Source organism: Peromyscus eremicus, chromosome 10 (assembly GCF_949786415.1).
Source record: "Peromyscus eremicus chromosome 10, PerEre_H2_v1, whole genome shotgun sequence".
NCBI classification, from domain to species: Eukaryota; Metazoa; Chordata; class Mammalia; order Rodentia; family Cricetidae; genus Peromyscus; species Peromyscus eremicus.
The window spans coordinates 59,866,966-59,894,552 of NC_081426.1; the positions used below are offsets into that span (position 1 = coordinate 59,866,966).

Consider the following 27,587-nt stretch of genomic DNA (forward strand, 5'->3'; position numbering starts at 1 on the left):
TAAAAGATATGTGATTTATTTTGGCAAAAACAGCCTCACCAAAAGTCCTTTTCTAAATGGATACAGACTGAATTTCTATCCCATTTTCAAAGCCATTCACTGTGTTTGTAGATGACATTCACAATCTTCAGTGAACGCTGCCCATTTAGCTCTTGGGTCCACAAAGAACATTAATCTCGACTTGTTAGGTAGAGTGAGTCTCATCCTTATCAGAAAGGATTATAGCACATCTGTAGCCTCTGCTGGGAAGTGGTTCCCAGGGTACCACTAACCTCACGTACATTTCCACAGATTAACCAGGGAAGCAGAACAGTAACTCAGAGCTTAGGCTGCAGAGGACTTGGGTGAGGAGAGGCACAGCTGGATGAGGCGTTTTCATCCACGACAATGGAAACAGAAGTTTCACCTATTCTAAAGCTCCACTCAGTCCAGACAGGTCCTCAAGTTTCAGAGAAATCCCCCACAAGCCATTGCAGTTGTCAGAACGGCCTTGAAGCTGCGTGTCCACAGTGCCAAGACCCCTGACCAGCAGCAGATGCCATCAGTCATGCCCTGTGCTTGAAGATCTTACCAAACAGCTAGCTAGTGCGCATTCTCACTGAACCCTATGCTACCCTGGCTTTTGTCGACCAAGTATGACTTAAGGCTAGGGATGCTGTGCATCAAGGGACTTATGAAACCGCGGCATGTGAAAATGGTTTAGATCCTTTGGATGTTTCCTAAAGGTATAAAGAAAATCTGCTTGTAAACCACAGAAACCAGGCTGCCTTTCTGATCAACACAGTGAGTTTTGTCTATAACAGAAAAATGGCTGACCTCCACTTAACCATCCATAGACATGGCCTCTGTTCTCTGGCTTCTAATCAGTAAGTTGTAATATATGGAGGCTTACAGTGTCACCAATCCCGTGTCTTTGGAAAATCGAAACAAGACTTACTTGAACTAAGTAAGAAAATGCTTGCTGCTTGTCCCTTAAAACAACTGTCTTCCCTTCCCCCATGCGCAGGAACACTAACTGAACCTTCCCAGGAGACCAGCTCTGCTCAGGAGGCCAGGCTGACCTGAAGACTCGGGACAGAAGACATCCTCAATGTCTAGCTAGTAAAGACTTTATGTCAACTGTACCTTTGCCTCTGTGATATAATACACCCCAAATCTACTGCCGGTGCCAGAGACTTCCCAAAGACCCCTCAGCTGGATTTCCATTTGGGAACCGTGGCAGTGGGTCACAGTCTTAAGCTCGAGAATTGTGAAGTATGACAGAGTAACATGCTTTGGACGCTAAGGTAACAAGGAAGTGCACATTCACAACTGGAACTCTGAAACAGAACAAAACAGAACGCCGCTGCGTGGGTGGGAAGACTCTGTCCGCTAGTCCCCTGATCCATCCTGGGAACTCTTGTTGAAGACCTCATCTTGGGGAGCCTGGTGATCCATTCCTTCATAAAACGAGCCGCCGTTGTGCAGGAAAGTCCCCACGGCCCGGCCCTGTCGGGCGTGACCCACGGCGTCGCTGAACACTTTGTTTATTTGCTCCTCCGAGGGCATCCACCAATCGGGGTTGGAGGTACAGTGCATCCTAATGAACTCTGTGGGAATACAAACAACAGTAAAAGAGGGAACAGAGCTGGCTGTTCTGTTGACAGATGCTGACGGACAGAAAGGCTGCTGAACCTATGTGAGAAGCTCTATCTACCAGACAAGTTACGTGGGGTCCAGGGCAATGCCATGACTGTCACTCGCTACAACCAACCTCCAACACCCCCACCCCTGTCCCCCGCCAGTGCTCCCCTGTGCAACAGCAAAAGCCACCCTAAACCTCTAGGGAGTATCTGCTGCTGAAGACAAAGGTGTCTTCCTTAACTGCTCTTTGCCCAGCTTTTGACACAGATCCCGGGGATGAACTCAGCCCCTCGGGCTTGTGCGGCAAGCGTCCCCCCCCCCCCAGAACCATTTCCCCCGAAGGGATATGGTTAACTGAGTTTTCATCACTTTGACTGCACAAGCAAGGAGCCCAAGCCCAACACTGCCGCTTCGTGAGCAATTCTACCACCTCTGATGATGCTGGGGAGTCAGGGAAATTATCATCGATTAGCTAAATAACAGAGATTCTAGAAATTTCCATCAGCTGGTCACGCTAAGTAAGGGGAATTTCCCTACTAAAGCCCACCGATCGCTTTACAGCACTGATACTCGTTAATGGTGGTGTTCTCGTGGCAGTGACTTCCCCAAGCAGAGGGCACCTGCATAAGAGTCCTGTAGGATGACTGAGAGCCATGCATGCACCAACCCTTCAGTCCCTGCCCAACAAGAATCTGTGGGGTGAGCTAAAGATGCCTTGCTGCTTCCCAACAGGACATGTATACTTCCACAGCAGGGATTACAGAGCTCCAATGTCTAAGAGAAGGCTGTGTCCTGGGGTGAGTAGAGGCAAGCCTTCCAATCGTTAAAGCCTTAAGAGTGATCTATACCTATCTACCTACCTACCTACCTACCTACCTACCTACCTATCTACCTACCTACCTATCTAATAAACTGTGACTTTCACTAGGAAAAATTTAGATTCCTATCCAGACTAAATCAACATGTCTTTCTAGTCAATAAAATGAGTACTCAGCTGTGAAGGGTCTTCTGGTGTGTTTTTGGCTTTGTGTTCCAGGACAGGCAGTGTTCTGGTGACCCTATCATGTTTCTACTTGTCTGTGTCTGCTGAAACCTCTTCCATAAACTTCTAGTTCCCCAACCTTTGCCTGACCTGCAACTGTGGAGACCAAAGCAGTCACCTGAAATACTGACAAAACTGTGTCAGCGAGGCAGAATTTTAACACAGACGCTCTTTTCTTTTTAACCTAAAAAGGGTTACGGGTAAAGTCTACTTCCGGTATACTTTGCATGTATGACTAAAGAAGCAAGCCAGATGACGGCCCATGGGAGCAAATACCCTACAGCCAATTACAAAACGGCCCCTCTTCTCTCCCTGTGCCTGTCTCCCTACGCTCCAGTTTTGCTGAATGTGGCCTTCTCTGGCAGCAAAGCAAATCTGAACGGAAAGCGTGAAACATGAGGTGCTATGTGATGCCTTTGTACCATTATGTGAAGACGAGGCGAAAGGAAAGAGCCGTTCACAGAGCTTTTCAACACCAAGGAGATGGGCCACATGAAGCTTAGAAGGTCTTGGTGCAAAGATTGAAAAAAAAAAAAAATCAAAATACAGTAAGGGCTGCACACTTGTGTGGGGAGCCACAGCCAATGCAGTGAAATGGGGTCACGGATGATGGACACTGAGGGGAAGGATGCGGTACCTCGGAGGCACGTGACTTTAACTGGATCCAGAGGGCGTCTTTCAGGACCTGTCTCTCCTGACTGCACTGACCTTTTCCTTTTCCCAAGGCCGCATGAGTACTTAAGCTCATCGGTTGTGAAAACAAATCTGATGAGGTATCGGAGGAGCCGTCTCCCATCTTTCTTGGAAGAATTTACAGCCTCGTCCCACTGTTTGCTCGTTATGTAGACGGGATAGTTGTTCAACAGCTGCTTGCTTCCCTGGAAAAGGAAAATATTTTCTCATTACCCACTGAGCCAGCCAGCCAGCAGCCAAATGATCTCCATTTCAAAGGCAAACGCGCTTTTAAAGCAAGTGGCTATGCCGACAATGAACCGGGCACTGAAGAGCACGAGTAATTGCCCACACTCAGAACGGGCACTTTTCAAATTACATTTGCATTTTCTATAACAAGAGCCAATGAGCTATAATGAACACCTTTGAAAGAGGAGCTATTTATAACTCGCCTTTTAACAGGTAGGTTAAAATGTGTCAAGATCCAATGACAGGGAGCACTCTGTAAATATAACCTGTAACTTTCCCTTTCAATCTATTAGATATGCAGAAATGACTTTGAAGAGTGTGATCAAACAGGTCCCTGCATCCTCTGGCTGCCAGTTGCGTTCCTAGAGAAACGGTGCCGAGCAGTCTATTTCGATAGGCGTGGCTTGTGTCTGAGGCACGGGACACACGACTGTCGTGGTGTAACAGCAAACACGAAGAGAACAGGGCTTAAAAGGAGGAAACTGGGAAAAAAATGAAGGCAAAACAGCTTTTCTCACATTGTCGCTTCTGCAAATGCCAACGTGTCAACTAAAAATTTTCTTACTTTTCACCTTCATAATTTATGTCTGCTGTAAAATTCCCAAGCTAAATGGCTGCAGTGGGACTAATTACGGGGACTTCTGTAACATTTATAAGCCGTGTTTAGTCAATTGCACCCACGCAACCATTACTTTAGTTCTGGCTGTCCATAAAATTCTACAGTCCAGGACAAATTAATTAACCCATGATCTCAGTTTTAATAAACTTCTTCCCCAGTAATTAAGGTGTACAAAATTTAAAAAAAAAAAAAAAAAAAAAAAGGGAAACCCATTCAATTTTACAACTCTGAAAATTTACTGAGGGTTATAAATTTCGTACTGTTTGGGTCTGACAGGATTTTATTTCAAAAACTGCTTACTTAGTTAAGCATGGAGCAGGTTTTGGCAAGAATGCCAGAGCAGGACAGCGAGGACTGCATCTGACTTGGAAGCAGTCACTGGACAGTGCACACAGAAACTCATCTCTTCAACGTTCTCCTGCCGGTGACAGTGGGACTTAGTTTCCTTTAAGGAAGGCAGCTGAGGTCATGGTTTGTGCACTGAATTTAGAAGACAGGCTAGCTTTAAAATGAACTGGGTTTCATGGCTTATTAACTTTGAGAAAGCTACCTGAACTTGGAGTGGCCAACAGGTGGTAGCATCCAAAACCCTGGGCTCTGGGACCTTGTGCACACGTGTGATCAGAAATCAGGAGCCCAGGGCTCGTGGGTTCTTTCTGCTGCCCTTCAGTAGGAGGTGAGAATTCGACATGAAGGAATGGGGAGCCAGGCCAGTAGTGTGGTTAGCCAGCCTGTAGACCAGAGAGTCCTACTTGAGGGAAAGGGTGGTGAGCCACATGGCCGATACAGAAGGGAAAATAATCCACTGCTTCTCATGGACACAGGAAGGGGCTTAGTGGATCTCCAGCAAATGACCTTTCCACCAGGCAGTTGGAGGAGCTTGAGGTGGGTGGACTCCCAGCTGGCCCAGGACCACTCCTCCTAAAGCATTTTACAGAAGTCCTTTACTAACAGCTGCACTACTCACTGAACAATTAACCGTCAGTCTAAGGCATGGCCCCAGGCAGTGCAATTGGAGAGGAGGGGCAGGGAGGGACTAGCACTGGAGAGATGGCTCAGATGTTAAGAATACCGATTGCTCTTCCAGAGGGCCTGGGTTCAATTCATGGCGGCTCATAACCATTTGTAATTCTAGCCCCAGGGCCTGAGGGGACTAAGTAAACATGTGGTCCACATACACAGGTGAAAACAAAACACCCATTAGTGAAACCAAACCCAAACAACGCAATTATAAAGTTGGGCCAAGGGTTCAGCCCCAGAGAGACTATTCTCAGCTTCAGTTCTTTATGTCAAAAGGGGGCCAACAATACCACATTCACCAAGCATAATGGTCATTCACATCTGTAACCCCAGCACTCTAGAGTCTGAGGCAGGGGGATCTGTTCAGAGTTCAAGGCCAGTTTCAGTTATATAGTGAACTCTAGGGCAGTTTTGTGAACAGAGTGAGACCCTGTCTCAAAAGAGATAAGAAAACAAAGGGACAATTGCAGATCCCAGTTTCTGTTGAGGTGTGTCCATCCATCTCCCACCACAGACTCCGAGGGCCGGGACGTGTGTGCTCCATGCAGTAACCTCTCCGAGCCAGAAGCAGGTGCAGCACACTGGCCAAGTGAGTGATGTGGCCCAAGATTACTGACGTGACCGCACAAAGCAGATGCCTGGCAACAGTGGATGTAGTTAAGAGTTTAAAGCCAGGGGCTGGAGAGATGGCCCAGTGGTTCAGAGCAGTGGCTGTTCTTCCACAGGACCTGCACTCAATTCCCAGCACCCACATGGTGGCTCACAAGCATCTGTCGCTCCAGTCCCAGGGAATCCAATGCCCTCTTCTGGCCTCTATGGGCCCTGTATGCACACAGTGCAGACATATGCAGGCAAAATACCCACACATGAAAAATAAAAATGAAGGTTAAAAAAAAAAATCAAAACCCCTCCTCCTACAGTCCCTGTGAACACATTCATCATTAACCTTAGAAGAAAACTCCACAGCTACTTCTTGAGCTGTTTATTTTCTATCATCATCCTCACCACCATCATCATCATCATCATCATCATCATCATCATCATCATCATCGCCATCACCACCATCACCACCACCACCATCATCCTCACCATCATCCTCACCATCATCCTCACCATCATCACCACCATGACGATTATCACCATCACCATCATCACCATCACCATCATCCTAATATACCTGATTCCCTGGGGTTGGGGTGCTTACCCTCAAGGAAAAGTTATGGCTATTTTACCAAGGTTGTATCCTTTCCCAAAGAGTCACAAGTTCTTAAGTGAGGAGGGACGGGGGAAGGCTGAGTTTTTCACTCATCCCTTAATACTGAGCTGTGCCCCTAAACTGTGTCCATTTCAAGATGAGGGTGTTCATGATTAGGGAGCTGGTAATCTAAGACAGGTACTTTTTCCAATCTTTGAGAAAATCATAGCAGAGTCCTATGCAACTCAAACCACAGCAGCTCAACATAAAACATGGATCTCATAAAATGCAGAATTACCATTTGGAGGTAATTTTCATCAAGAAACAGAAGAAAGAGAACCAGTAATTTATAGCCCCAAACACAACCTAGGAAGCCCTGGGGGTTATGGATGAGAGTTATAATCCTGTTTTAGCATAGTTAAAAGGAATAAAATGTGATAAATAATAAAAATGAGAAAATTCTCAGGTGCCTGAGAAGACAATAAAAACAGTATAGTAATAATGATGATGACAGGCAATGAAGTTTAAATGGCCCTATCCAAGGGAAACACAGGCAATCCTCTGTCCTTATCTATTTGTGTGGGGGTATGCATGCACTTTTATGCCTATACACAGGGAGGGCACGGTTCGATGCTGGGATTTTCTTTAAATGACTCCCCACCCTAATTTCATTTCTTTTCTTTCTTTTTTGAGGCAGAGTCTCACTCTGTAGCCTCGGCTGTTCTGGAACTCACTCTGTAGACCAGGCTGGCCTCTGCCTCACGAGTGCTGGGATTAAAGGCTTACAGATGTGTGCTACCTCGACCAACCAGCCTTTCCACCTGTATTTTTGAGACAGGGTCTCTCACTGAACCTGGAGCTCACAGACTGGCAAGGCTGCCAGGTTAGCAAGCCTGCCCCCACCTCCCAAGTGCGCTGGATTACAGCTGCACGCCCTGACCACACCTGCTTTCCATGTGGGTGCTGGAGCATCCCACCTGCACTTCATCAGCTGAGCCATTCTTCCAGTCCCTCCTTCTGTTTTGGGGGGCTGACTGTACACTTCAGTTAGCCATGGTTACCAACACCTCACCTATGGCGTCACACTGAAAACAGCCCTCACTGTACAGGTTTACAATGTGCTCTGAGCACAGGCGGGGAGGGGCAGCCAGACACTTCCCGGACAAAGTACATACTTCCCTTGTGTTTTACACCATAAAATGTCAGGTTAACAAATGCAGTCTTCAATTATGGATTGTAATTTAGGCTGGATCTTTAATTGAGAAAGATAACTTTGTTTTGTGCAAAGGAGAGAGAGGTAAAAAGTACTGAAAGTGCTCAGACCAGAAAGGAGAAAATGAACTTGGGAATGTTTGGGAATAAGAAGAAACCCAGGGACAGGGAGGAGCTTCTGCCTGGGTTTGGTGAGGCCTTTCAAGAAGGAAAACACAAGGACGGTTGGGGACTGGAGCAGGTGGTGAGGAGTGAGGAGGGTGTGGGCCGCCCACCGCCAGCCCAAGCAGTGAAGGGTGATGTGGACTTGAGCTGTGGGACCTTTTAGACTTCAAGTGCCAGAGAAGGGGGAGGCGAGGAGGAGGTGGAGGAGGAAGAGCACCCCACAAACTGACTGAGACAGTAGAGAGGAAGGAACCCAGGAACAATGGACGACAACAATGGCATCAAGGACAGCCAGCCAGACGATGGCCCTGACACGACGCCCAGGAGGGAAGCGTGAGCTTGAGCGACACCCAGGAAAGGCACAGGGGTGGGTGGGGGTGAGGGGGTCCCTGCAGATCACTGGGGAGCAGTGAGGGGAGTGAGATTATAGGGTAGAAGGGTAATGAAAACAGAGTGGAGATCAGTGAACAGTTCTTAGACATGTTTAATCATTTTAAAGTGAGTCATCATTCAGAAAGCATCAACTGAGAATCCAGGGTTCTCAGAATCCAAAAGGCACTAGGGTGCTAATGGGGATGAGGAGTGTGTAGGAGATGTGTGGCCGTGTGGCATGGGAGTGCTTTGGGAGCACGCTCTGATGAAGATGGAAGGAGGCACAGTAACTGAGGAAGGCAAGGAGACTCAAAGCCATGTTCTAAAGTCTGAAAACAGGAAGGTAGGAACATTCTCCAGACCGAGCTTTGAAAATTTGGTAAATATGTAGTCTGTTAAACACCCTAGCATCAAGGGACCACTGTCCTATACAATGGGGGACGGGTTGCTTCTACCGTGGCTCAGAGAAAGAAAACAGCTTGTGTGTGCTGTCTGGGATATAACGTCAAAGCCCCAGAGAATGTCAGACACCCCAGAGCAAGACACATGGAGAGCAGGGCTCTACCTGAAGGCATGCTGGATGCTGTCTCCATTTCCGACTTCCCTGCTCCAAAGGAATGGGGAGACTTGCCTATGCAATGTAAGCTGCTGGCTCCCCTACCTTTCCAAGTGCAGATGACTCTTGGTCAATTAAGTCCGCACGTGGTCTTTCTCCACAGAGTATGCGCCCAGGGTAACAGGCCCACCAACTCCCCGCAGTCAGCAATGTGCTTGGTCAGCCATCTGCTCCAGAGAGACTGGAAAGCTGTGAGCAGGCTTCCCCCCGGGGGAATTCCACCTGCAAGCCTGCGCCCCTGTCCCTGAGGCGACTCCTACCTCGGTGGGCTGGTCGGCGGGCTGCGGCAGGAGCTGGTTGTGGTGCAGGAGCACTGTCTTTAGGTAATCTAGGACGGTCTGGCAGGGCACTGTGGGGAGGAACAGCAACGGCACACGTTAGCTCGCTTTCAACATGGGGGCGAAAACCTGGGAAAGGGGAAATCCGTTTTCTCCAATGGAGGCTCAGTGGGTATACCAACCAACACAAACAAACCCCATGTTTTGTTTTTTTTTTTTTAATGGACTTGTTGTCTCATTTTGTTTTTGTCTTACTGGTCTTTTGCTTGTTTGTTTTGGTATTTGTTTACTTACTTACTTTTGGGGGGATTGAGAGCACAAAGCTGGGGAGGTTCTGGGAGGAGTTGGGGGAGGGGAAATGATCAACACAGACTGTATGCTCATCACATAATCTGAAGACTGAAAAGGTGGAAAGGGAAAAGGATGGTGTGGGGCAACAGGAAAGAGACCCCTGCCCTACCCCTAGTCTCTAAGGGAAAACAGCTGAATACCCAGTCAGGGTCCTTCCCACACTGGAAGACTTCTACAGTAGCCGTTGGGTACTGCTGTTTCAGGTGTGCCGATTCTGACCTGACTTATGCAACCCCGGGCAAATTACCTGACCTCTCTGAGCTCCCGCGCTCAAGCCTGTCCGACTGGAATGATTACTCCACATAGTTACTGTGAGGAACAACTGAGGTAATGACGTGAAGCAGAAGCAAAGCCAACTGGGAGCTACCAGCTTTTCAAGTGCCGCAGTCCAGTGAGTTCCTCAGAGGCCTCATAGCTGCGCCTGGACTGGGTAAGCCTCTTCTAAAGAAGCTGTGAGAGTTTCGGTTTTCCCATATTAAGGCTGAGTGGGTCTTCAGCTAACAGTTTCAGTGTACCAATATTATTAGCCATGTAGCCTCGGCTGGCCTGGAGCTAGCCATCCTCTTGCCTCAGCTTCCTGAATGACTGGATTACAGGCCCGTGCTACCACACCCAGCTAAAATCTTATTGGTCAGTTTATCTCCTCTCCTCAAGCACTATTTTATCTGTCTTCTTAGTCAAAGACTTCAAACTCCTCAAAATATTACTCAATAGTTTTACTGGAAAGTTGAATTTTTTTTTTATCGCTGACAATCCCAGCTGTTATGTTTAATAATCTTCATGTAGCCTCACCATATTTATTTTAGTAACATATAATAAGCTCCTCAATAGAAATATCTCAAACCAAATGGTCAGCACTAAGTATTAGCCTCCTACAGCTGCATGGTTGGAGTTCAGATAAAGACAATGCCCTGTTTCAACAGGGACAGGGACATCAAGATGATAGGTGTCCTCTCTGCCCTCAAGCACCGTATAGCCCCTTATCAGGAGACTTACTCAGGGTAAACACAGGCTTGAAAACAACTTTAACAGAGGTATGTATGGTGTGCTTGGAGGTTAAAAAAGGTCTCTCACAAGGAGGAATGTCTTGTTTCAACTGGGCACTGAAGAATGCACAGGAGTTTCTCAAGAAAAAGACAGCATATTTTGGGGGTGGAAAGAGCTGGGGTCAGATAAAGTGTCTGGTTGCCCAGAAGTCCCAACTGTCCAGTGAAGTTGGATATTTGGTGTACTGTGGGCACTGAGGGTTGAAAAGTCTCTAAGAATGTTCAGGAAGAAAGCCAAGCACAGTGGTGCCCGGCCTGTAATCTCAACTCTTGTGAGAAGCAGGCAGGAGGACCACCTTCAGCTACACAGGTAGTCATAGGACCCTATCTCCCCCGGACAGGACCCCAGAGAAGTGAAGACCGACTACAAGCAGCAGACACCAACCCGAGGCCTGCTGGCCTCTTTCTGAAGTCAGACACCGCTTCTAATCTGGAAAAGCACTTGCAGTCTCTGTCCTGCTAGGCACACAAGTTTCACACTTCCTTTCTTGGTTAAGATGGGGGCTCACTACATATCTATCGCACAAGGGTCTTGGACTCTCTCATGCCCAAGCCTTTTTGGCTCTTGGATTACAGACTTGCTCTACCAACATCTAGAAACGGTTTTTCTTTCTTCTTCTAAGATTTGTTTTATGTGTCTGAGTGTTTTGCCTGCTTGTCTGTATGCACACCATGTGCATGCCTGGTGTCTGTGGAGGTCCGGAGAGGATACTGGACCCCCTGGAACTGGATGATGTTTGTGGGCCACCATGTGGGTCCTCTGGAAGAGAAACAAGTGCACCTTAACTGCTGAGCCATGCCTCCGGCCTCAGGGACAATTTTTCTTAGAGGTGATGCTGTGTTCATGAGAAGACTTACTGAATCAAACACTCGCTAGTCCTATAATTTTGTTAATTTTGCCTTAGAGAAGGGCCACCGAGGCTCAGCACGGGCAAATGACTGTCAGGGTCACAGCCATCAAGCAGCACCGGTCTACGGCTGCAGCTACTCTTGGGGGCTTTAGTGTGCTCACAATCCCTTCACCCCTAACTGGTAGTACTGGTTACCCGTTTAGTGACCCAGGGAACTAGTGGGGTTAGCTCTGCGCCTGCAGCTCAGTGAGTCACGACTCCCTGGATTCGGTATTCGCAAGTCTGTAAAGTTGCTTGCTAAGGTATGCTTGGAACTCCCCAAACCGGAACTTTCACAAGCCACAAGCAGACTCGTGCAAAAACGTTTGGAATTTGAGTCGCCTGACAAATGTCCCAGCTGTGACGGTCTTGTTTCAGTTCTTATGCTGGAAGCAAGTGTCCCTGTCGTGGTTTATTTAGGGATGTCCCTTATACTTCTGTTTGGGAATTCCTTTTTAAAATGGCCCTCCACCGTGGTGCCAAAGTGCCAACACCCAGCGCACAGAAGAAACAAGGTCGCACACTTCTTACTTGACGGCACTGTACAGAAGGCCCTCAGAGGCCTAAGCTTTGTATTTCTGCCAGAAGTAATGCCAGTGTTCACTAACTCCTTGGCTAATTCAGGCTCATACGGTGATCAGACAACGTTAACTACCCTGGCAGTGAGAACTCACTCCAGGCTGGAGGGTTACAAACTGGACACCCAATCAGAAAGCCTGGACTACGTAACTTCCCATCTACAGCTGCTCTCCCGCCTACTATACCCCAACTTCCTTGTCTGTAAGATGAAGTGGACAGGTGGTGTGAGCCCGGAGTTAGAATACACCATAACGACGGAACTTCGGCAGGGGCAATGGCCTGTGCTTATAAACCTAGCACTCAGGCGGGGAAGGCAGAACAATCAGAAATTTGAGGGCTATATACCAAGACCTTGTCTCAAAAAGGAAGGAAGTAGGTTTTTCTTTTGTTCACATAAAGGCAGGATCTCATTATGAAGCCTGGGCTGGCCTGGACCTCCATCTGTAGATCAGGCTGGGCCTGAACTAAGAGGTCCATCTGCCTCTGCTTCTCCAGTGCTGGCATTAAAGGTGTGCGCCACCATGCCTGGGAGAAGTAGAGGCTTTTATAAAAATACTGGCAATATTAATCCCGGGAAAAACTGAATTTTCTTCCGTATTTTTTAAAGGCTTATTTTTGTTTTGTGCATGTATATGCACCTGAGTGAGTAGGCACATGTGTGTGCTGCAATGTCTGAGCGCCATGTGGGTGCGGGCTGCAGGTCAGAAGGGTGTTGGACCCCTGGAAATGGAGTCACAGACAGTTGTGAGCGGCCCCAATGTGGGTGGCTGGGAACTGAACCTTCGTCCTCTGCAAGAGCGCCAAGTGTTCTTAACTTATGACACATCTCTCCAGCCCCGGAAACTGAATTAAGAAATTAGACTGAAAACTTACATACAAAAATCAACCACCAATTCATGTAAGACCGTAAATATTAAAAACTAAGGAGGAGGCCTAAATGTAAGATCAGAAACTATAAAATTCCTACCAGAGGAAGGCAGCTAGGTCAAGGAAACATTTTCCTTACAAGCATGAGGACCTGGCTGCAGCTCTGGCTCCCATGTAAAGGGCTGGGTGTGGGGTCGAAAGAAGGATCCCTGGGCTGGTGGGCTGGCCAGCCTAGCCTAAATATGAGCTACAGGCCAGTGAGAGCCCCTCCCTCTGTCCCTTCCCCGCCCCCACCCCCTCCACATAACACAGGCAAGAGCCAGGCACAGTGGTACACACATATAATCTGAGGACTCGGGGGCTGTTTCAAAGAGGGCGGCAGGTGGGGACCCAACATGTTCCTCCCAAGACATAAAAATGTCCAAAATGCAGTCAATGAAAGGTGCTCGGAAGTCATTAACAAGGAAAACAAAACACAAACCCACTGCCAGGCTATCTCATAACCTTTGGAATGGGCATCATCAAGTCCAAAGGTGACACACGTGGATGAGGGTGTGGAGAGAAGCAGCCCTTGTCCACTGTTGGTGACAGTGACTACTGTCCTCTCTATGCAGACTAGGGGGGTTTCTAAAGAAATTCAGCACAACACACCATATAACTTGGAATCAACCTCCCTTCTTTGAATACATCAAAAGGAAATAAAACTGCCACCCTGTGAAGATATCCACTCTGTGTTTACTCCGAAACGGAAACAACTTGACTTTCCAGCAACAGAAGAATAGGCCAAGGGAAGTATTCAGTATTACTCATGTCTGATCCAGTCTGTCTGTCTGAATTTTTACTCTGTATGTGTTCGCCTTCATTAGTGTGTACCACACGTGTTCCTGGTGCCCATGAGGCCCGAAGAGGGAGTCCAGTCCTCTGGAACAGCAGTCACACTTGGCTGTGAGCTGCCACGTAGGTGCCGGGAACCAAACCCGGATCTTCTGCCAAAGCAGTGAGTGCTGTTCACTGCAGAACCACTTCTCCAGCCCCTGTCTGACCTAGCCTATGTGTGGCATCTTAAAAAAACCAAATAAGCCAGGCATCGTGGCATACACCTTTAATCCCAGCACTCAGGAGGCAGAAGCAGGTGGATCTCCGAGTTCAAGGCCAGCCCTGGGTTTATTCTCCAGCACCACATATAACTGGAGGAGAAAACCCTGGAAGCACCCCCCAGTTCCAGGGGCAGGAAGAGGGAGTTCAAGACCATCAGTGAACTGGTTGTCAGCCTGAAAACCAGGAGATTGTCTTAAAAAATAAAATAAAATCCAAATACACACCCCACCATAGGTTTTCTTATTTTGATATCTATGGACTTTGTATTAAAAAATAACAGACAACTGTGATGTATGGTGTTATTTCTTCTCATTGGGGCATAAGGATGGGTATGGTTTGCATTTCTTTCTTTCTTTTTTTTTTTTCTTCTTTTTTTGGGGGTTTTTCGAGACAGGGTTTCTCTGTGTAGCTTTGCGCCTTTCCTGGAACTCAGTCTGTAGCCCAGGCTGGCCTCAAATTCACGGAGATCCGCCTGCCTCTGCCTCCCGTGTGCTGGGGTTAAAGGTGTGTGCCACCACCGCCTGGCTTACGTTTCTTGGCATGTCAGATTAATATGGGATTTTTATATTCATTCCCCATGAGCACTCTTAGTTACTGTGACTGGGAGCTCACTAGACGATACCCCACCTGACCCCCTCTCCATTGAGAAGCTCCACCCATCAGTGCTTCCTAACTACCTCCCAAGCACTTCATATGCCTGATCCAAGTGGCTCTATTTATTTATTGTAGCTTCTTCTTTTTAACCTGTTTTCATCTCTTAGTAAAAAACTGAAAAAATTGGGACAAACTTCCAAATTCCTAGCAGAATGATCCAATATAAAAGGAAAAGTGCCAACGTTACTTCCTTGGGGTGAGCTGCCGGCACCCGAAAGGACCTCTGGGAGTGTGAGTACCTCCCAGCTTCTGGCTGGCAGACACTTCACCAGCAACACACAGCACTGGTGGACGGCCCTCCCCCACCTGCTCTGGGTTGGATCGAACACCTTCCCTTCCTCTTGTGACCCCAAGTGAACGATGACGGACCGCCCCCCTTTAGTTCACTTCTGCTCCAGGCTTTACTTCAGGGAAGACAATGAAGCAGGAACCTCCATGTCCCGGCAGGGGACCCTGAAGACACTTGCTGCGTTCCCACTGGGCTATCTGCAGCACCTGCTCAACTGCTCTCAACCTTCCTCATTCTCTGCTGTCTTCTCCTCTGTGCTGTCTGTCCCGGATGTCTGGCTGTCACACACTGACTGTCAAATAGGGTAGAGTCTACAACACGGCCCCAGGTCCTCCTATGGGAATGCACTGTCTCTAGGGTGGTGGGGTCCCCCCGGGCCCATTAGGGAGCAGGACAAATAGAGTCACTGCTTGACAACACACATGGAACCACCTATCACTTACTTTTCTTCAAGTGGGTGTCTAGAGGCGAGTTTTCCTAAAACTGCAGTCACTAAGAGTCAAGAACGGGCTCTTGAATGATCCCCAACTTGTTACTCACCCAACGGAGGCTGGGAGGAAGGCAAGAGGGCAGTGCCACCCTTGCCTTCTGGTCAAGTTTCTATCTTTAGGTGATACTTTCAACCTCTTTCTCTTGATAGTGACCACATTCGACAGGTCATCACCAATCAGCTTGATGGTCTTCATTTATCTATACATAACTCCTACCTTGATTCTTCATGTGTATTGCTGGGTTTCCACAGACATAATGATGACAGGGTCTCACGTAGCCCACGGCAGCCTCAAACTTGCTATGTACTTGAAGATGGCCCTGAACACCGACCCTCTGGCTTCTGCCTCAGTGCTGGGATTGATGTACCACCATGCCCAGCTCTCCATCATATCTAATGTAATCACAGTTCCGTGTGAAATGGCTGTTGGTTCGAGGTTCATGGAAAGTTCCTCAACAAGCCCGGGGTAGCCTCAGTAACTCTAGTAACCATTAGACTACCTCAGCCAGTGTCAGTCGGTATCTGATCATCAAGGGTGCTCAAGAAATTGTAGCATTTTCGCCTTTCTGGGAAGTTCAGTGACTAGCAGGCCACCAGCACCTGACCTGGATGAACCCCAAATTTATGGTAGGTCAAGAACATGTCCACATATTTATGACTAGAAATGACTAATATTCTGGACATTTATGTCACCTCTTCCTACACTCTGGAACGGCCAGCTATGATTCTGAACGGCTGATGTCAACCTCCGCAGAGGCCCATCTCTACGACATGCTTTCCTCTCTGCCCTGAAGAGGGATGGGAATAAGATAAATGCTGGAGGTAAACTTCTAGTGAGTGGATCATATCTGCAGGGCTGGCAGTGTGTGAAACCACAGTGAGTTAGCTGTGACCCCTCTCCCTGACCCGGGAACACAAGCGACAGTGTGGCTTCACACAGCTTCCCAGGTTCTTCTGGGGTCTCCTGAAGGCATGACAGCCGGCTGGGAAGATCAGGCAGACTGACGTCCCTGGCCTCTCCTTCCAAGACAAACACACAGTCAGATCCCACAACGCTCTGAGCCCACCCTCTGCTCCATTGGGAGAAGTCCTTTAATGAAACAGGGAAGGGATCTTTAATTTTTTAACTTGGCTCTCTCTATGCATACGTGTGTGTGTTCATTTTCCAGACAGATTTTCATGTAGCTCATGCTGGCCTCAAATTCCCATAGCCAAGGATGACCCTGAACTCCTGATCCTTCTGGCTCCACCTCCCAAGTTCTGGTACTGCAGGTACATTTGTTTCTGGTTTTCCGTCCTATGTGTCCTAACAAACTGATGGGAGCTTTCTTCAGCATTACCCTCTTTCTACACGAGCTACCAGTAACATGGCACACACACACACACATACAAAAAGCCAGGCTTTAACGGAAGACATAACCAGTTTACATGTACTTTGAACATATGAGTATAGCTGTTTGAGTGTACAGTTAACTATAAACGTGAAGATTGTGGGTATGTGACTCCGCCTTTATCATCTTGGAGGGGTCAGTGATTAAAACAGCTCAGAGATCTTGATGTAGCTGATAATCTCGGTGTCAATCTAAGTCTCCCACACATGGGGATGAAGTCGAAGATGCAAGTGAAATTAGTGCTTTTCTTTTTTAGAACCATTTTTAAATGCTGTACTTATTTTTATTTTATGTGCATTAGTGTTTTGCCTGCATGTATATCTGTGTGAGGAGGTCAGATCCCCTGGAACTGGAGTTATAGATAGGTGTGAGCTGCCATGTGGGTACTAGGAATTGAACCCTGGTCTTCTGGAAGAGCAGCCAGTGCTCTTAACTGCTGAGCCATCTCTCCAGCCCATGTGTACAGAAGAAAAAGCACTAACAACAAAAACTCAGGTCTTGTCCTAAGAAAACTCCAACTCTAATACTATGAAAATGGAGGGTGTTTAAGAGGCAGGGACTGCTTCACATCAGGGTCACAAACAGTTTAATTAATGGTTTATCTTTGACCTACTAGTTTACAATTTCTAAATGAACTTTTCGGGGAGGGGGTTGGACAATGAAGCAAGGGAGGCCAGGGAAAGGGCTGGACAGAAAAGACCATGTCCTTTCTTCAGTACCAAATCCCGCTAACGCAGGGGCGGTTTTGTTCACATTTGTACCAGGGGACACAAAGGCCGTGGTAAATACAGACCACTTTTAAAGGGCTCTCAGACTTCTAACAGCTGATGCACATCAATGTCGAGGCATCGCATCCAGGAATTACTTATATACCGATGGAGACATCTTTCATGAGGACTATGGGCTTCGGGCTTAACCCAAAAGCATGTAACTTAACACAGACAAGACAGGTTAGTGCTTGTCCTGGAATTTCTGCCTGGACTGGGCAAGCCAAGGACATCTTACACATCCTGCTTTTTCAACTTTTCAACACCCTGGCCCTCACCCCCATCACTAAAGCCGCACACACGTGTATACACAGAAGCAGTCAGGACAACTATGGATTCGAGCTGCTGCTGTCTGCTCAAAGTGTGGCTGCGTACCTGGGATGCTCTCTAACTTCCGTCGGAGCTCTTCATTTTCTTGTTGTAAGGAGATAACTTCCTGCTCCAGCTCCTGGCATCGAGGACAGTAGCCTTCCTCTTCCTCCTCTTCTTCCTCCTCTGGCAGCGTGGAGGAGGAAGGGTGACCATGGGACTCAGACGTCGCTGGGGAGGTCCAGCCACCTAATGTATGCACCGGGGAGGTTGAGAGAGGGTCCACATCAGCCAGGTGCCCATACTCACTGACTGATGAGGTGTTCGGAGTTGGGAAGCTCCCCGAGAGCAGGTAATTCTGGAGAGAGTCAGTGAACACTCTCAAAAAGGCAGAAGTTTGTTGTTTTCTTTGCATATATTGCATCTCTATGTCTATGTTGTCAGAGGTCTGACTCTGGATCCCTTTTGCAATGTGACACTGGTCCTGTCTTTCGTTATAACTAGAGCCTTCCTGCTTGACGCAAGAAATCATGGACTGAGAATGGTTGGAGTCCAGAAGTTTTCCTCCACAATTTAAGAGACTAAGAACACGGCTGCACTGCTGGGCAAAGGCATCCAAGATCATACGGCTTTCTGGAATGGAAGGAGAGAGACATGAGTGACCGGCAGGCAGGCACGGAAGAAGCAAGGTCCTCCATTTCCAGCTTAACCTTCCAACACAAAAGGCCCAGTGAACCCACCACAGAAGGGACACACAGCTCCCCATTGTTCTGAGACCAGTGGGTGCCTGAGCCACTCCAAGCCCTAACTGTGAGAAAAGGCTGGGAACTATACGGAGAGGGCCCTCTCTGGCCTGCACGGGTCTGAGCTCACACCTTTGGCTTCATTAATATCCTTACTCTAATGAATCGAGCGGGCCACCGCAGACTCAATTCCTCATTGATAGGAGGCCACACTGCAATCATTACTGCTATTTCTGGAGCGCCCTCTTGCCCTTGCTATTCATCAGCTGAGACAATCCCTGCCACGACCACGAAGCTCACAGACGCAAACTGGAGAGGAGAGCCGAGTCCTTGTGAAGGGCTGACCAGAAATCTAAGGTAACCCAGAGGGCTCTACAGGCAAGAGGATGAGCGTGAAGCAAAACTGTCACCGGACACCTGCACTCAACAGTCTTCCTAATCTGGAACTCGTGTCAGTGTGTAGAGTGATGTGGCCGCACCATCTGAAAATGGGCTGACTCTCTTCTCAGAGCCATTTACACTGGACTGTCGAGTCTCTCCAAAGGGGCAAAAAGTGTGGGTGCCACGAGGCCCACAGACCTCAATTCTAAGCACACTGTCAAGCAGTGCAAAGTAAAAAGGGAAGAGAAACCAACCAGCTTGCTACAGAGACAAAGGAAAAACCTCTCCCAAATCCTGAAAGCATTATTTAATGTTGTCCAATGCATCTGAAATGTGATTGAAACAGGGGGTTCCTCCTGTTCGTCACCATGTAGACACATCTCACTAGTACAGAGTGACACTTTTCAGGCCATATTCAGCAGATTTCTTCTCCTTATTCAGAATAATGGTAACAAACAAAATATTGGAGAACTCAGGGGCCAGAAATTCTTATTTGCCATAAATATGTAGCTAGCTTTCTCTGAAAATACTGGCTAGGTATTTTTGTTTTACTTGGCCTGGGGGAAAAAAAAAAAGATTTCGAGACAGGATTTCTCTGTGTAGTTTTGGTGCCTGTCCTAGATCTCACTCTGTAGACCAGGCTGGCTTTGAACTCACAGAGATCTGCCTGGCTCTGCCTCCTGAGTGCTGGGGCTAAAGGTGTGTGCCACCACCACCTGGCTGGTTCTTTTAAGTGAAAAATAGTGAGATGCTTAGGTCTTCTTTGAGGTTGAGAAAACAGATGCAGTAAAAACCCCTAAGAAAACTCAGCATGTATGGAGAATGAAAACACAGCTCTGGCAGTCTGTGTTATCCGTGGACAGATGCATTGCCCCAGCTACTCTGGAGGCCAAACAGGAGGATCATTTAAACCCAGGAGTTGGGGATCAGCCTGGGCAGCAGTGTCTTAGGAAAAATGGGGTGGTGGCAAGAGGCAGGGGAAAAGAGGTTTTGTTTTTTTTTTCTTAACACATTTTTATGAAGTGAGTAGGTATTAGGGAAGGGTGGTCCAAATGTCCTGTTTCAATAACTTAACTGGAAGACATAAAAAAAAAAAAAAAATCCCAGCAGTGCCCCCAGTGCACAGGAAGTATCCATCCCCCAAGTCTGTACAATGCTACCATTCTGGGGAGTCCTGAGGCAAACTCTTCTGTCCAGGACAGGATAGACTACACTGGGCTGGGAGAGTCGGGTTATAGTGCTTCAAATATACCCACTCAAGAGTGGATCAATACATACCACTGATGAGACAGATCAACTGGAAAGTGCTTGTCACACAAACACAAGGATCCCAGCTCTATCTCCAGCATCCACATAAAAAGATGGACGTGGGGGTTTATGCTTGTAATCCCAGCACTAGGAGACGGAGACAGAAGGGTTGTCCTGGGGCTCCCTGGCCTGCCTGCCAGCCAGCCTAGCCTCATGTCTAATCAGTGAGACCTTGTCTACAAACAAGGCAAAGGCTGGGGAGACAGCTCATGAGTGAACAGCTTGCTGCAGAAGCAGGAGGACCTGAGTTCCAATTCGAGCACCTGTACAGGAAGCCAACAGGGTAGCAAACGCCTCTAATCCCAGCACCGGGGAGGCACAGACCTGGAGCTGACTGACTAGCCAGTATAGCTAAACAGTAAACTCCAGGTTCGGTAAGGGACCCTGGCTCAGGAAAATGGGGTGGCTGTTTGTACAAGAACTTCCTGACTCAAAAAGCCCCACCCTTAACTGAGGAGCTACTGGCAGTTGATAGCTGATGGAGAGTAATTTTGGGGGGTGTGGACACTAGCACACTGTCCATTCTGCAGTGAACTGCCACATCCCCACGCTCAGGTGGACAGCGTTAACTGGACTTGGTGGGTTATTACAAGAAAAGACACTCAGTGGGGAGATGCACATGTGGGTCAAGACACAGGGAGGAGCTGGGAGGGGGTAATGGGGGGGGGCCGGGGAGTAGATGCGGTCCTATTTCATTGTATATACCCGAGTTCTCAAACACAACAAACAGGAAGGGACAACGGAGGAAGACACCCAGCGGTGACCTCTGGCCTTCCACCTGCCCCCCATGGCTGTCTGGGAGGCTGATAAATACAGAACCTTTCGTTTTTATAGTGTTTTCAGATTTACTTGATCGGGGCTGGAGGTGGGCACAAGACCACCACCACCTTTGAGAGACTGAAATCCCAGACTGCTTTCTTCTTGGTATACTTCCTTAACTTTCTCTTATAAAAAAAAAAAAAAAACAAAAACAAAAAAACAAAAACAAAAAACAAAACAAAAAAAAACCCACCTGTGTTGAGAGAGTTGTGTGCCCCATCACATGTAAAGGTCAGAGGGCAATCTCAGGTGTCAGCACCTCTACCTTGTTTGAGCACTGCCCACCAGCACCCAGAGAGTCCTCCTGGTGCCATCTCCTTATCTTCTACACAGGGGTGCTGGATTATAGACGTACTACAGCATTTGGCTTCACCTGGGTTCTAGAGACGTAAACCGAGGTCCTTACACTTCCAACCCACTGAACCATCTCTCCAGTCTACTTCCTGTTCCGGAGAGCAACACTACCCTACCCTTCCTCAGATTCTCCTGTGACAAGGTCAAGACCTAGGAATCCTTCCACAAACCTCTCAGAAGGCCTACGCTGGGCCCCTCACCTGAGTTCTCCAGTCAAATACACACCATGGTGCCAGAGCTCACAAGTGTGGACCGTCCCGGTGAAGACAAAAGGAGAGTTGGCAGACACCCCGGGGCAGCTCAGAACCCTGACACAAACCTGGTCACTGAGGAGGTGTAGAGTCCTGGTCTGTACTCATGTCCTCCGTCCTACCGATCCTTGGGTGCCATTTCTTTACTGACCTAAACCAACCTAGGAAGCCAGCAGACCCACACAAGTGGAGAGGTGTTCCACTCTCCTTATTTTACTTCCGTGTTTTTGTTCTTTTATTGGTAAAATCAAGGATGGTATTGATCGGGAAGGCTCAATTCTAGCACAAGAGCAGTTTTCATCATTTAATCCTATAATCCCGCACAAGACCTTAAGTTGTATTTACTGTTTGCATTTTAATCAGCGCAGTCCCAACTGATTTACAGCCCACACACCTTTAACATAACCTTGACAAAGGGACAATACAAAAGGAAAGGCTTAAATAGAACCATCTAAAAGAGCTGCTCAAATACATTTGTTCAGTGTCCTACAAAACACTGAGTAGTTTTAATCATATTGATGAATCGCATTACAGCATAGATTTTAAGGGGGGAAAAATCTGACTTAGGGACAAGCGTGATTTGTTTTCTTAATTGAAGGATAAACTCATAACATGCTGAGAAAAAATCATTATGTAATATACTACATTATGAAGATAATCTATTAAAGTGCACTCAGAAAATCAGGGAACAGCGACGGTCACCGAATAGTTCTTGCCTGGAGACCTGAAAAGGCATCATTCTGAATTTGCTCTCAGAACTGATCCATAGAAAAACGGCAATTGTGAACCTTTAAGGTTGAATTTTCCCTCTTTTCAAAACCTTGAAATATCCGGGCAGTATATTTTAACACCAACATACAAAAGAGTGTGATAAAAATATCACCACTGGCCGGGGTGGGGTGGGGGGATGGGGGGGGATGTGTACCACGGTCAGCAATACTTCAGCTTTCTGGACAGACTAAAGAAATGCAGGAACTGTGCAAGCCCCTTACCGCTAAGAAACGGAGAAAAGTTCTGTTTCCTATGAATACCACTGTCTTAAGTGAGCAAAGCATAAACATGGATTTTCTTAACTTTTTTTTTTTTTTAAAAGTCTCTTGTCATTGAGTGCCCCACACTCAGGGGATAGCAGAGAAAAACACAATCAAGAGTGGACAAAGGGACTTTAAAAACATCTATCCCTAACTTCCCCACAATGTTAATAAATCACAGTTCCACAGCCCTCTGAAAGACCACTAATTTAGTATGCTTTACTGTGCGCCCACTGAGAGAGGACACTGTGTTGTGTACTGTGCCCACCCTGATTCTGAAGTCTAAACTCATGGTTATTATTATTATTTTTTTAATTAAGATTTTCATTTCTTGAAATTCTTCTGCACTTGTGTGATCTGAATCCAGCCTAAATCTGAGAAGTGACTAGGAGGCAGGATGGGAAGCAGGCAATCAAACATCGCCTCTTCTCTCTACTTGGACGGCCTTCTTCATAGGGAAAGCTGTGCACAGAATGTGTCCATCATAGCCGACCCCTCAAGAGAATGGCGTCTCTGGGAGGGAGATCACAGAACTGAAGATTAGTGGCAATCTTTTGATTTTAGCTCAGCCAAGGGTAAAATATGTTAATATTAAAGACGTAGGAGCAGAAAAATTTTAGCAACCTATTATGTATCCACACACTACATCTACCAAAGGACTCCCAACTAGTTCAGAATAGAGGATTCCCTTAAAACATTAACTTCTTAAGAGGACTACATGGTGTGGTACAGGAGACAGAAGTTAGGAAATTAAAGCGTCTTGGAAAACAGTACCCTTGTCTTGAATCAGTGAAGGATGTCTTTAAAAAAAAAAAAAATGCCATCCATTTTTTTTTTCATAATGGCAAACGTCAACACAGCAAAACAGGATGCAATTTTTCTAAATAAATAAATCAATGATGTGTCAAAAATTAACAGATGAGTTAATATACTCGGTGCTATCAAAAGCAGGTGGTGCTTCCTAATATTCATCCTGCTCAGTCAATCCCTGAATATTTTCTGGACCATCAGTATATAAAATAGGATGCTGCTATTTGTGATGGCAAACAAAAGCAATCATGCCTGCCAAGCACATACTAGAACAGGCAGCATTTCAGCTCTGCTAGACAGAAAGTAATTAGAATGCTTTTAATGTCCAAAAGAATGATGCTGATAGGCTGCCACAGATGTGTAGATTTATGAATATTTATATGGTGGTTTATGGCTGACACTTTTATCAGTTGAAGAAGATAAAATATCTGCCTGACTCAAAAGCTTGACAGTCAGGTTAATAAAATCTCATTAAAGAGAATGACCTATGCAATTATATAGGATTTATTGTAATTCATTTTTGATTGTACTCTGCTTAAAGATGCAATTTCCCATTTCCTGATGCCAAATTTAGGCTGCATATCAAGATCTACGTGGGTTTTAACTCTAAGCCTCCCACAGAGGAAAAATATGCTTTTAAAAACCATGGTGTATTACCCCTTTTAAGGGAAATTATACTCTTCATGAGATTTCTTATAAGAATGTCGAAAAATCTATTTTTAATCACGTATTTCTTTTCTCAATGGCTTGCAGCATTTAATGGCAGATAAGATTCACTTCAACCCTTTCATCTTTTCCCCACGTTCACCCTGGACGGTCGGTCATCCCTCTTCTATGCCAATCTCACACATCACACTGCTGCTGGACTATTTTCAGCTGACAAGGTGGCCCCGAACCCTCACCACAATTACATGTGAGATGGCAACAGGCAAAGCCCCACCTGCCCCGCCCCGTGTGTTTAACCGGCCCTGGTGAGCACACAAGCTCATTGGCTCAAAGTGGCCCCATTAGTTCCTCGAAGAACCAATCAGCTCTCCATGTGGCTGCCCCTCTGACGGCCACTCACATCACTGTGCCTGTTGAGAGAGGGTCTGTCCATTAGTGATCAATACTGCCTTAATTCTACCGCTCCCCCCTCTGCGTCCAGAACATTCTCTGTGACACACAGAAGAAACCCACGATCCAATTCCCATCTTTCCAACACCACTAGGTAGACATCCAGCACACGCTCCCATCCTATAGACCTCACCCTGGAGACCCCACTAACAAACAAAAACCAACAATTAAAACAAAACAAAACAAAACAAAAACCTCCCCAAGAAAAAACCCCAGACCAGAACAGCCCTGAGAAAACTGGTAATATGGGAAAGTTTGGGGGGAAAAAAGCCCCTTCCTCTCTTTAGATTCAGTGACAATGGTTTCTAACTTCCGACAGAGATGAACTACAATAGGATACTAGAAAAAATACTCAGAGGAGGAAAAAACAAAACAAAAAAAAAAAAAAAAAAAAAAAAAAACTCCAAATGAAGATGGCAGGGAGACTTCCGGAATGAAAGCAGCCATGGAAAGGACGATAAGAAACTGAGGCTGGAAGAAATCACCCGGCGACTGTGGCAGGGAAGAGCAACACATGGATGAAAACGGTAAGGAAGGAGTCGGTGGTCAGTGTTCCGGAGGAAGGAAAAGGCCGAGACAACCGCCTTGAACAAGTGCATGCCCGAGGGCAGAAGCAGGCAGAGAACGGAAGGGGTTCATCCCCAGAGCTGTGGTTGGAACCAGCACTATACCAGAGTGTAAAATACAGGCAACGGGAAAAGGATCCAAACTGCGGAAAAACAACATACAAAAAACGCTGAGCTGGGCTAATGGGTACACTCAAGTAGTACAGAGACTGACTGAGGCATGAGAGCCCCTAAATAATGAGTTCCAAGCCAGTGTGAGAACAGCCAAGACTCTATTTCAAAAACCAAAACCAAACAGAACACACGACAGCTGGGGAGGGCCTAACAGTGAATATGAAACACAATGGGATACTAGGGTAAGGGCAATGAAAAAAAAAAAAAAGAAGAAGAAAAAGAAAAAGAAAATCACCCCAGAAACAGTAAGGAAGCCATGTAAGAACCCCAATACAGAATCTCTACCATCTCCAAAGCATGGGGGGATATGACAGGAACAACTCTTCACTGTAACCTGTAATTGGATTTTCTCTCTCCAAACCAATCCTTCACACGTCAAAATATTGACAAACAGCGGAGCTCTTAGCATGGGCATCTATAACTCCTCCAGAGACAATGCCCGCCTATTGTCACTAGGGGAAAAAAAAACAAAACAACAACCACAAAACACCACCAGAAAGTCTTAGATTCGCTGACAATCAGAAGCTGGGAGGCTCTTAAGTGCCCTGGAAGGCCTGAGCAGGGACTTCAGTTCTGATGAACCATATGTCCTTCCCCCTGGAGCAGAGCTGGTGCAGGCCATGCTCAGTGCTCTCACACTCCCTGGAGGAGATAGCAATCTCGACCTCTGGATGGGCGAGCCCCACGCGACTCAGCGACACAGAAACCAGCGTCTCCCGGACTGGGTGGGTGGGGATTGGAACTCTGCTCTGAGGATGCCCTCGAATCCGTGGCTGGAGCAGGAGCGACCCTCACCAAACAAACAAACAAACAAACAAACAAAACTTCACTCCCCCCCCCCATCCCCAACCCAGCCGAGCACCAGGTCCACGGCTGACTGCGAGCGGAAGACCTACGTGTCTTCGCCACGGATAAAGCGAGGGGTGTGCGCCATCAACACCGGAGCGCACAGAGAAAAAGAAACCTCCGGAGGCCACCAAGTGGCCCGGGTCCGGCCGAGGGAGGCGGGGATCTTCAAGAGGGCGAAGGACAGGCCCTTCTGGGTCAAAGAACCGCCTAGAAGGAGAAGCAGGCGGCGGGCGGGAAAGGGGAAGTGTGGAAAAAGTCGAGCGGCGGGGGATCAGATGGGCGTCTCGGTGGAGTGGCCTCGGCCTGCTGTCCCGGGGCCTATCCCCTCCCCAGCATCCACCACCCCCAGGGCCTGCAATCCCCGCGGCCCCCCGCACCCAGCCCTCCCGGGCGGCGGCCCAGCTTCTGGGCCCGAGCCCGCACCCGGGAGCCACCTGTTAGGCGCGCGCGCCGTCGGAAGCCCGGGCCCGCAGCGGCGCCGGCAATCTTCCCGAAGTTACTCCTGCCCGAGCGCGGCACTCGCTCCCGAGGCCTCCCGAGGCCCACCGACACCCCCCCCCCCCGCCCCGCGTGCACGCACAGGCCTCCCCGGACCCCTCCACCCTCCCAATCCACCCCAACCCCCGATCCCCACGCCACCGCCGGAGCTCCGCAAAGTTGCGGCCGGGGACTCGGTACTTGCAACGGACCCTCCACCCCACCCCCACCCCACCCCATCCCACCCCCGGGTCCCCCACGCCACCGCCGGAGCTCCGCAAAAGTTGCGGCCCGGGACTCGGTACCTGCACTGAGCTCCAGGCTGGCGCCGTCGCTACCCGCGCCGCGGCCGCCCGCGCCGCTCACCGGGCCCGGGCCGTACCTGACGACGGCGGCGAAGGACGACGACGACGAGGCGGCGGGGGCCGTGGGCGGCGGCGGCGGCGGCGGCAGCGGCGGCGGCGGCGCCGGAGTCCTCGGGTGGCTCGGGGGCGCGGCGGGCGTGCAGGACGGCGACGACGACGAGGCGGCGGCGGCGGCGGGGGCCCGGCCTGACCCGGCCGGGTAGGACGGCTGCGTCGGGAACGGCGGCGGCGGCTCGCTGCTGCTGATGGGCACGGCGGCGAGCGGCGCGAAGGGCGGCGGCGGCGGCGGCGGCGGCAGCGGGGACGGCCGCGCGGGCGGCAGCTCCAGCAGCGTGGGTCTGTCGTAGCGCTTGGCCAGCGCCGGCCGCCGGCTGCTGGGGAACGTCTTGAGGACGCTGTAGGGGCCGCGCTGCTTGTAGATGCGGGGCGCGCTGGGCCCCTCCTCCGCCGCCTGCATCTCGGGCTCCATGCCGAGCCGCAGGCCCTGCCCGCCCCGCGCGCGGCTCCAGGGGTGGCTCGGCCGCCCGGTCGCCTGCTCTGCCCCGGCGC

At 48.5% G+C, this 27,587-nt stretch overlaps 1 protein-coding gene across 2 annotated transcripts; it reads right to left on the reverse strand.

Annotated features, from left to right (window-relative positions):
- On the reverse strand, positions 1-27,587 carry Bend4 (BEN domain containing 4). Of its 2 annotated transcripts, none has more exons than XM_059275942.1 (5): positions 26,979-27,587; positions 17,861-18,427; positions 9,046-9,134; positions 3,303-3,543; positions 1-1,589 (listed from the first exon to the last, which is right to left on the reverse strand). In XM_059275942.1, the coding sequence occupies exons 1-5, from the start codon at positions 27,505-27,507 to the stop codon at positions 1,372-1,374; spliced, it is 1,644 nt and encodes a 547-aa protein (XP_059131925.1). In that variant the 5' UTR covers positions 27,508-27,587; the 3' UTR covers positions 1-1,371. The 2 variants fall into 2 exon arrangements, with proteins under 2 accessions (XP_059131925.1, XP_059131926.1); XM_059275943.1 differs by having other exon boundaries at positions 1,479-1,589; positions 3,374-3,543; positions 26,979-27,585.

Bases quoted from the DNA above. Each gene is read 5' to 3' on its own strand.
- Bend4 (XM_059275942.1), bottom strand. From the start codon at position 27,507: ATGGAGCCCGAGATGCAGGCGGCGGAGGAGGGGCCCAGCGCGCCCCGC. The intron at 9,135-17,860 runs GTACGCAGCCAC...TCCTCCCCACAG, and splicing joins GAAGTTAGAGAGCATCCCAG to TGCCCTGCCAGACCGTCCTA. The intron at 3,544-9,045 runs GTAGGAGTCGCC...TTCCTTTTCCAG, and splicing joins CCGCCGACCAGCCCACCGAG to GGAAGCAAGCAGCTGTTGAA.